The sequence below is a fragment of the Salvia miltiorrhiza genome, chromosome 5 (assembly GCF_028751815.1).
Source record: "Salvia miltiorrhiza cultivar Shanhuang (shh) chromosome 5, IMPLAD_Smil_shh, whole genome shotgun sequence".
Classification (NCBI taxonomy): domain Eukaryota; kingdom Viridiplantae; phylum Streptophyta; class Magnoliopsida; order Lamiales; family Lamiaceae; genus Salvia; species Salvia miltiorrhiza.
Genome location: NC_080391.1, coordinates 7277277 through 7287736, shown reverse-complemented (window position 1 = coordinate 7287736; position 10460 = coordinate 7277277). Strand labels below are relative to the sequence as shown.

At 39.8% G+C, this 10460-nt stretch overlaps 3 protein-coding genes across 3 annotated transcripts; all 3 read right to left on the bottom strand.

Moving 5' to 3' along the window:
* Positions 1–2038: 2038 nt before the first annotated feature.
* Positions 2039–3134, bottom strand: LOC131025467 (uncharacterized). Its single transcript, XM_057955263.1, has 2 exons — positions 2257–3134; positions 2039–2176 (listed from the first exon to the last, which is right to left on the bottom strand). Exons 1-2 carry the CDS (start codon positions 2941–2943, stop codon positions 2039–2041), a joined length of 825 nt encoding a protein of 274 aa, XP_057811246.1. The 5' UTR covers positions 2944–3134.
* A 3244-nt stretch (positions 3135–6378) lies between these two features.
* On the bottom strand, positions 6379–8767 carry LOC130985635 (G-type lectin S-receptor-like serine/threonine-protein kinase At1g11330). The gene is made up of 7 exons (XM_057908708.1): positions 8274–8767; positions 8022–8129; positions 7740–7942; positions 7425–7635; positions 7102–7345; positions 6883–7033; positions 6379–6807 (listed from the first exon to the last, which is right to left on the bottom strand). The coding sequence occupies exons 1-7, from the start codon at positions 8764–8766 to the stop codon at positions 6505–6507; spliced, it is 1713 nt and encodes a 570-aa protein (XP_057764691.1). The 5' UTR covers position 8767; the 3' UTR covers positions 6379–6504.
* A 47-nt stretch (positions 8768–8814) lies between these two features.
* Positions 8815–9599, bottom strand: LOC131025466 (G-type lectin S-receptor-like serine/threonine-protein kinase At1g11300; the record flags this gene model as incomplete). The annotated part of the gene is made up of 1 exon (XM_057955262.1): positions 8815–9599. A coding segment is annotated over exon 1 (738 nt), but the record flags the coding sequence as incomplete, so codon positions are not given.
* Between the last annotated feature and the right edge of the window lie 861 nt (positions 9600–10460).

The following is a 10460-nucleotide window of genomic DNA, read 5'->3' as shown; positions in this document are numbered from 1 at the left end:
TGTACGTTGAGCACAACAACGACCCGGTCGAAGAAGCATACATCCCTACTTTTGATTTTGGCCAGGCTTCAGGATACGGAGATGATGAAGCACAATCTAGTCAGTATGAGACGTCGTATCATGCTCGCGAGAGCGCGCCTCCAACACAGTACTTTTCATGGGATGGGCAACCGTTGGACGAATCCGCATGGAATCTGAATGAAATGTGCGGGAGATTCAACCAGGTGCGGACGGATGAAGCCGTACAACCTGAAGACGAAGCCGAAGAACCTGATGACGATTCTGATGAAGAAGACGAAGAATACGATCCAACGAACGAGTCGGGCACAGATTCTGCCGCCTCTGAGGATTTATTAGACGATGATCTGATAGAGTTCACAGCGACCGAGCGAGCAGGTTGGATCCGACAAAGTAGAACCCGTCACGGAAATCCGACGGACTCGACCGGTGATCTATCTAATTGGATAGTTCCGTTGATTCCAGTGGACGCCACGACTTCGCTCGTTGCTCGCGAGAGTGAGCTGTCCAGAGTTGCTGATTTGGGGAAGAACTCTTTTTACAACAGTAAAGAAGAATTGGTCCTTGCTGTTGGCTTCTGGAATATGAAGCAAGGGGCTGAGGCAAAAGTTGTACGCTCAGATCAGGGACGCCTCTATTACAAGTGCAAGCACTCTGATAAGTGCAAGTTCGATGTGCGTGCATCTTGTCACGGCGGAGGGATGTGGGGAGTGCATAAGTTTAAAGAGCACTCTTGCCAAGGGGAATTGGGCATTTTGAAACCAATAAAGGCACACTCGAATGTGGTTGCAGCTTATGTGGAAAAAAGAATACGCGATGACGGAGAGGTCATTAAGCCGAAATCTATTATGGCGGAGTTGTTACGTGAATTTGGCGTCAGAATCAAGTATGATGTCGCGCTGCGTGCAAGAAATCTCAGCTTAGAGAAGATATACGGTCGAATTGATGATTCGTTCCTTCTTCTGCCCAAATATTTGTATGCCCTAAGTCAAGCGAATCCAGGCACCGTGATGGATTTGGAAGTAGACGAAAACAACCGGTTCAAACATCTGTTTCTTGCTCTTGGGGCTTCCATCACACCTTTCTTCTTTTCGCTTCGACCAGTGATTGTGATCGACGGCACACACTTGAAGGGGAAGAACAATGGTATTTTGTTCGTCGCCGTGACAAAAGACGCAAACGAGCAAGTTTTTCCGTTGGCATTTGGTGTCGGGCCGATCGAGAATGATGAGTCATGGAAGTGGTTCCTCTCAAATGTGAGACAAACTTTTGGTCAGCCCGACAACTTACTAGTTGTCTCTGATGCGCATGTCTCCATTGCTAATGCTGTGAAGAGCGAGTTACCAAATGCTACTCACGGTCTTTGCTACTACCACTTGCAGAACAAAATTAAGGGCTATGGGCAAGCTGTTGTTGAGCTTTTCCGCCAGGCTGCATACGCCTACACGGATTCAGAATTTTCACGTGCAATGTCGGCTATGGCTCAATTGAAGCCAGCGGCGTACGGGAAGTTGATGCGCGTAGGCCCTGAGAAGTGGGCACGATCACAAAGTCCGGTGACCCGTTATAGTTTTCTTACATCTAATGCTGCCGAGGCTTTGAATGCCCGTTTGTTGTGGGCCAGACGTCTTCCTATATGCTCCATGCTGGAGGCAATCAGGATGGTTCTGGAGCAGTGGTTCAATGACAGACTTGCGTCTGCGGAAGAGAGCGATGATCTTCTTACTCCAGAGGCAACACAAAAGATAAGTGCGGAGATCTCAAAGAGTCGTCGCTACACTGCGAAGAGGACCTCCGAGAGAAAATACAGGGTTCGTGCTGGTGATCGTCGCTTCATGGTTGACCTTCAAGCGAAGAGCTGTGAATGCAATGAATTCGACCTGGACGGCATGCCGTGTTCTCATGCGATCGCAGCCATTACGTATGCTAAATCTATTTTATTATAAAATTACAGTTATTAGCTGCGACGCCGAGGTTGATGCTCAGGAGCATCCTCGTTGTGGTCCCCACCAGTGTAGCGCTACCGAGGCTGCCTATGACCAAAGACTGCCGGCTCTGGTACTCGAACCCCTATCCCGGCATTGACGCCTGCCACCGATAGCCAGTAAGATGTCTTGGCCTCGTACTCATCGGGGACCATCTCCCATATCCCGTTCTCCTAGAAACAAAAAAAATGTAGTCAAACATTAATATTCATAAAATAAAATAATATTAACAAATAAACAACTAAATTATTACCGGAGACTCAAAATAACTCTGTAACCCATCCAACTTGGTCTTCACGAACGTCCACCTCCGAAATCTAGGGTAAACCCCCGCATTGCATATGGCTATGGCTGGGCCCAAATAGGGAATTTTCTCAAGACCCCAAATGAATAGGGCCCAAGAAGGACCGTAGAAGTGATACTTTTTACAATCCTGTTTGATTGTGCTGTGCTTCAACCTGTAGTTCAAGCTTCTATACGCGCACGATCCCCAAGGAAATCTGGAAAAGGCCGGCAAATCATCCACCAGCTTCCAAGTCCAGGACTGCACGGGTCGTCGCACGTCCACTCCTAATACAAATGCGTGTAGCACCAACAAGTGGGCCACACGGAAGTACAACCCGCCGTCGGGGTCTTTTACTGGATTGTCGGTGTCGAAATATTTATCGGCCAGGTCCCGCACTGACACCGGCTTAGAGCGGCAAAATTTTCTAAATGTCTGAGCGTCGCTCAGATCGTGCTCAGCCTCGGGGTCAAAAGGATCATCCCCAAAGGACAATCCTGTCACGAGAGCGAAATCTCTCGGAGTAAACTCAACCTTCCTCCCGTTGATGTGGAAGGAGATCTCATCATCCTCATTGAAGGCCGTGATCTGAAGATGACGAGAGACAATATGGTGCAATGCAGCATTGCACTTCTGGCCCGGTTGCCAATCCAACATAAATCCAAAGCACCCATGCCTGAACGTATTCTCCAGTGCAAAACCGCCAACTTCGGTTAGTCTCTGGACTACTGTCGATAGGTAAGTAATATTGTTGTACGAACTGATCTCAACTGTTGGACGATTGATTTGCTCGGGCCTCGAATAACGGACCTATTCAATACAAAAAATAACTCAATTTACAAAACATAATGAATTAACAAACATCAACTAATAATAACGCATAATTAACTATTAAATTACTGGAAACATAAATAAAAAAATATAAAACCACAATAAACAAGTATCCGCCAGTAATTAATTTTTTTAAGAAGTAGCCGCTGGGTTTTTTCAAACCCGGCGGCTACTTCTTAAAAAAATTAATTACTGGCGGATATTAGGTAATTATGGTTCTATATGTTTTTATTAGTATGTTATCAATTTTTAAATTCTGAATAACCCAAAAAACGTTATTATTTTATGCGTAATACAGTAAAATTACCCTAATGATCTAAATAGACGATTAAATATATCTAAATATGCTTCAACTAAATAAAAATTCTAACAACACTGAAACTATACTCAAACTTGTAACAACACTCAACTACACTATATAAATACTATATATCTAAATCAAAATTCAATACTATACAAATACAAAACAAATAAATTCAACAAGTGTATCTAACACATACAAAACATATATAACTAACATATATATCTAACATTTTCTTACAAGTACAAAACAAAATTCAATACTATAAACATAATGAATAACTCAATTTACAAAACATAATGAATTAACAAACATCAACTAATAATAATGAATAATTAACTATTAAATTGCTACAAACATAAATAAAAAATATAGCACCACTATTAAGTAATATCCGCCAGTAAATAATAATTTTAATAAGTAGCCGCTGGGTTTGAAAAAACCCGGCGGCTACTTCTTAAAAAACTTAATTACTGGCGGATATTACTTTATTATGGTTCTATATGTTTTAATTAATATGTTATAAATTTTTAAATTCTGAATAACCTAAAAAACGTTATTATTTTATGCATAATACAGTAAACCGTGAATTTTAAAAACGTGATTATTTTAAAAATGTAGTATACTTACTTGGTTTGAAGAAGAAGCCATGGCGTGAATGGATTTGAAGAAAGACCGAATGAACTCCTCGTTTGAAAAAATGAAACAGCGGCTGCTTCTCACTCTCACACGAAAAAATTCAGTATCCGCTTGAATGTGGTGATGGTGCGGCTGCTTCTCAAAAATTCTACCCTAATTTAACATAAAAAGTTACCCTAATGGGCCCTACCCAAGATTTCGACCTTATCAAATCTTCAATGTGGTCAAAGAAACCCACAAAAGCCGTGCCCAAAGTATTCCAATACCCGTGAATTACACTTTTCTGCAAAGCCTATAGATTCCCATACTAGAGTTGCCGGTTGAATTGTCCAATCACAATTGAATTAGCTTTAGCTCTTCAAAATTGAAAAAAATACAACAACCATTAATATGAACTCTAATAAATAACATTTATATATATTGTGATATAAAAACCAGTTATAAATGACATGGTACTATTATCCGCCAGTAAAAAGTATCCGCTAGAAGTAGCCGCGTAGGGTTTCTTTCACGCGGCTAATTCTAGCGGAGACGAATTACTGGCGGATACGTATGTGGTAGGCTCTCTAATATTTTACTGCTTCATAATATATGATTATATATTTTTTTTATCCAACATTTTCTATTATTTTATGTGTTAGACTACATTAATTCATGTTAAATAAAATAAAATCAAAAATTCGATACTTATTACACCACTATGATCCAAATTTGTCTAAATACAAGCCTATTATGTATTTCTACTTCATAGAATATATTTTAAAAAAAGAATACAAAATTAAGGTAAGTTTGTGTATAATAAAAACGTAATAGGAGGATGTAAAAAATTGTACTTTAAGTATATTTGGAAACAAAAAAAAATTCTAAACCTAATGTATACATTATCCGCCAGTAAACAGTAGCCGATAGAAATAGCCGCCAGTATAAAAAACCCGGCGGCTATTTCTAGCGGCTATTGTTTACTGGCGGATAATGTATACATTAGGTTTAGAATTTTTTTTTGTTTCCAAATATACTTAAAGTACAATTTTTTACATCCTCGTATTACTGTTTTATTATACACAAACTTACCTTCATTATTTTCAAACTTAGGGCATTATACGTCAATCATCTTACAATAATTGCACATTTATCTGGTTTTGTGCATTTTTAACTACCTATCTTACACATTTTCTTACACAATTGTACTTGTGTAAGAAAAGTGTAAGAACTTTTACAAAAAACCAAGCAATCCATCACCATCAAGTGTACTTTTCGGTTTTGACTTTCAAAGTGGGTAGTTTTGTAAGATGTTTTATTGAAGTGGGTAGATTTAATTCCAACCCTAAATATTTTCATGACATCTATATGTCACGCTTTGGGACATGATGTTGATTGTCGATTTTAAATCAAAGGTAGTATTTGAATATATTACTAAAAAGTTGATTTCTTTTAAATCGTTTTAAAAGTTTATTTTATTTAAGGATTTATTTTCCTTAAATTATTTGTTAGAATTTTATTTTAAAAGCTGATTTTAAATTTTTTAAAGACTTCCACATTAAATATTTATTTAAAATTTTTATTTAACTCCTTAATTAGATTAGGGTGTTACAATTCCACTTTCCTTTTTAAGTCATGGTCCCACCATTCACCTTTATATTTTATCCTTACAAACACTCTTTATTTACAAAAAACCCACCCCAAATTCAATCTCAACCACACATCTCATAAAGTGGTGGGACCATTTCTCCACTACATCAACATCATCTCCAATTTTATTAAACTCCGTGCCCAGCCAAAGTGGAATACTTTTGGCGGACGGAGGGAGTACATAATATCTTTAATTATTGATTTGTCTTGTTGGCCAAGTTATTTTGTTTCCTTTTAGATGTTTAAGGTTTTATTATAAATAGAAGTTTTATTTATGTTTTATGGGAGTCGAATTGAGAGTTAAAATGTAGAGGGTGTGATTGTTCCCTTCTCGCAGTGTTCTTCCGATATTCATGAGTGAATCAATGGATTAACCCTTATTGTACGTATTCCGGTATGCAGTGGTTATCAACGGAGTTCGTATATTTATCAGTATCAAATATATTTCACGCTTCTACCTGCATCACACACTTTCTTTTTTAGTTTGTCTCATTTATAATTACACTTTTTAAAAGTATGTGGTCCTTACCTTCTCTACACACATAAAATAAATGGTTCTCTATCTATTTTATACTCTTAACACCTTATTCTTAATCTCCGTGCCCAAAGCAAATGTGTCAAAATAAGTGGGACGGAGTGAATAATAACTAAAAGTTAAGAATTTATGGCATTGAAGAAAATATTTTCTCACATACACAATCACAAAAAAAGTACTCTAATTTCATATATACAACAGAAAATAGCTCTAGCTAGGAAAAGAAAATTGTAGTATAATGCAAGGAAGCATATTATGATACATCATACATCAGATAACACAGTCATCGGCCATCAAGAACAGTGAGAGTGAGGTCATTATTAGAGTAGCCATTTTGGTGTGTTGATCCGTCGCCTGGTGTCGAACCATTCTCGGCAAACACCGGTTGCTTGGGCACTGGCAGCTCAACAATTTCACGGCTCAGCATCGACAAAGCTATCTGAATGGTAGGTCTATTGTTTGGTGATTCTTGGACGCACAACAGCCCTATTTGAATGCATCGAATCATCTCTTCCTCCGACTCTCTACTCACTATACTTTCCTCCAAGAAGCTTAAACCATTACCCTCACTCCACATTTTCCATGCCTGAAAGTTAAATCACATAAATATTCAATCTCGTAACTTCAAAAGATTAATATGTGAAAGTTGACAAGTGCTCACAAATCCTATAAGGCTCAGTGACCATTCATCATTGAAATAATGTGTGTTCTTTTTGCCCTTTATAATCTCCAGAATCAGCACCCCGAAACTGTATACATCAGATTTTTCAGAAAATCTGCCTTCCATTGCGTATTCTGGCGCCATGTATCCACTGTAAAATTATCTTATCATGTTAGCAAAACTTACAGGTTTATTCTCAGCAGCATAACTGATACTTACTATGTTCCCACGACTCTTGCAGTACTGCCATGGTCTTCGTTGCCTCCGAATATTCTTGCCATGCCAAAATCGGAGATTTTTGGATTCCAATCTTGGTCTAGTAGTACATTACTTGGCTTCAAGTCTCTGTGAATTATCCTCAGTCTGGAGTCCCTGTGAAGATATAGGATGCCTCGCCCAATGCCCTCGATTATGTTGTAACGCATTTTCCAATCTAACAACTTCTTTGTTGGATTTGTAGGACCTGCCCAAAACATATGTATATTATATAAACTTTGCTGCTGAAAATGATTCAAATGAAGATTGGGATCGGATGAACTGACCAAATATACAAGCGTCCAAGCTTTTATTTGGCATGTATTCATATATCAGAATCTTCTCTTCCTTGTCAACACAGCCTCCCAGCAGTTTGACAAGATTCCTGTGTTGAAGTTTGGAAATCACAATCACTTCATTCATGAATTCATGCACTCCTTGTCCAGAATCTGTTGATAGTCTCTTTACAGCAATATCTTTCCCGTTCGCCAGAACTCCCTACCATGCAAAATACATATCCAATATCTGATGATCTTGCCGTTCATCAATGGGTGCAAACATGCAGAATTGAGCGCAAGCATCAAACTAGGAAATTTTTGTACCTTGTAAACAGGACCAAAACCACCCCTCCCAAGAAGATTATCTTCATGGAACTGGTTTGTCGCATTAGCAAGCATCTCGAAAGTGAACTTTGGCAACTCCCCAATATTGACTTCCTTTGATTCATTTCTGAGTACCATTGCAGTTGAATCCGTCGTGAACATATGTCCTGCTTCCAAAATACTTGTATCTTTTGCTTTGTCCCCTGATTTTACAAAGAATATGATTAATTCAAGAGTAGCATGCAGCAATGTCCAGGTAATAATGGGTGAATAGGCCAATACCTTTCTTCTTTACCATCAACCACCAAGCAATGAAGATCATAGTAGATATGCAAACAAAACCCACAGCTACTGGAATTATGATGTAAAACTTTCTCCCCTTGTGGCTATCTGGATAAAGAAAGTGGTTATTTCAATTCAGCCAACCTTGATTTATCATCAAAAAGTTCTCAGAGTCTGTAACTACATTGGTAAGTAAAGCAAGAAAAATAAGGTATCCTCAATTAAACTAATAAAAAATGTGAAGAAAACTACCGAATTCAGAAGCAGAGAGACGAATGTAGAGATCAACACCAATGCGATCGAACTCCTGAGCATCAATCAAGATATTGCTCCAAAACATACAACCAATGTTAAGATCATAAGCGTAAGCCAAGCAGGAGCAATTGGCCATACATGTGGTCCGACATTCGTCTTGCACCCTAGAAGGCAAGGGTTGAGCAAAGTCAGGAACCTTCATATACTGCAACCTCTGAAATCGATCTCCTTTTTCACATTGCAACTGGTTTCTCCTCCTACAACCATTAGTCCAATTTCCTCTCCCCCATTCATCCTCATTCACGGGCTCAAACCCTCTTAAACAAGTACAGATCGGCGACTGCAGAGCATTACAGCTACCAAAGGGCCCGCACTTGCCATAAACATCGCATTCGTTTTCAGGAGCCGTCCACACCAAGTCCCATCTCTTCTCGATGCCATTCCACACCTTCCGAATCACACTTCCCGAAGAATTCACGCTGGCCGTCATGTACACATTCTCCTGCGGCTTGGGCCAAGGGGTGTAGAAGAAATTACCGGCGCTGTCGTTCTTCACTTGAGCGTAGCTGTCCAAGTAGGCGTAGAACATCTCCTTTATCCCCAGAAATATCAGCCCGTTCCACGGCCCGCTCCTCCAGTGCGGCCGCCCCTCATTCCATGCGAAAAGTTGTGGGATCCCGTTTATGACGTCGAGGCCGGAGGTGAAGCTCCCTATCTCCGGATCGCTGGCGTTTTTCCACGCCGACACCACCACCTGTTTCCCTGTATTCACGTTATGGCTCATCGTCAGGCCCGGCACCACCACGTCTGTAGGTTCTGAGAAAGACTGCCATAGCGTGTCTCCCGTGGCAACGTCCCGCAAAACGAGATTTCCGGTGTCGAGGATTTGGACGGTGGAGTTGACGGGGGAGGTGGTGAGATTGGTGGACCAGACGGTTTGATTAGCTCCGTCTATAACCACGAGATTGCCGTCTTGGGATAGAGTTATGGCGCCAGAAGCATCTTTGAGGGGTTTCTCTCTGTTGGCGACCCATATCACGGTTTCCTCTGAAAAGGCGAAGAAGACACCTACGTAGCGGTTGGTGGTGTTTGCAGGAGTGAAGAATCCTAATTTGTATATCTGCTTTTGGGATACGATGGTTTCTGGATCTTTGATGACAACACCGCCTGAAATGGTGTCTTCTTCTACGCTCGAGCTCAAACGTACAACACTTCCGAGGATTATAAGAACAAGTATTGATTTATGAACAAAGACTTGAGTGATTCCCCGTGACATTGTACAAAATTATTGAGAAGGAATGGGCTTATAATTTTGGTGGCTCGTGTTACCATGCATTATATATAGTAAAACATACGATAACGCACTACATAAGCACTCGCATTTTGATAGTTTTGAAAATAAAAAATAATTGGAGTTTGTGAAATGATGATGCGACGGTGGGAGACTTGGAATTTAATTAATCTAGTATTCGACTGAGGAAATAAATAGTTTGCAATTGCAGCATTTTTTTCTCCATTTGCAAAGGCCGATGCCCAATTAGAATTAGGCGTAAAGATTCAATTCGATTTAGCGTAATTGAAAAATTGATGGTCAGAGATAATTACTTGCAGTTATCTAAGTCTACGGTACTAGCTCTGATATTTCCATATTAAAAAAAAAATACTCCACCTATAGAACACGGTGTCTATTGTCTAAGTCTACGATACTAGCTCTGCTATAGTATTTTAACTATAGCGGCACCAGACAATACGGCATTTTCTTATTCGAAGGCACCAGAGAATACGGCATTGAAAAAAAAAAAGTAGTAGTAGTAAATTTTGCACCAAACGGATATGAATCTCGGTTTATTTTTTATGATTAATAAGGTATTGATTATTATTTTTTCTTACTATTAGAATATTTTTAATTGGGATTAATGCCGTTAAATCCTATAACTATATGTCGTCGTCGGTGACAGAGGCGAGAGGCACCGCGATTGAATCAATGCCACTCTACCCATCTCCGCGCACAGACATCGGAACAGAGAGGAGGCCGCCATAGCCCCGCCATTGACGAGCGACGCACGGCGGCACCTTCAGGAGACGCCGTCGTTTTGTGACTAATAATTTCAAAGAAAGGTGAGGCAAAACGACGTCGCTTTGATTATCGGAATTCCATGATACGTAGATAAGTTCGGCTACCAA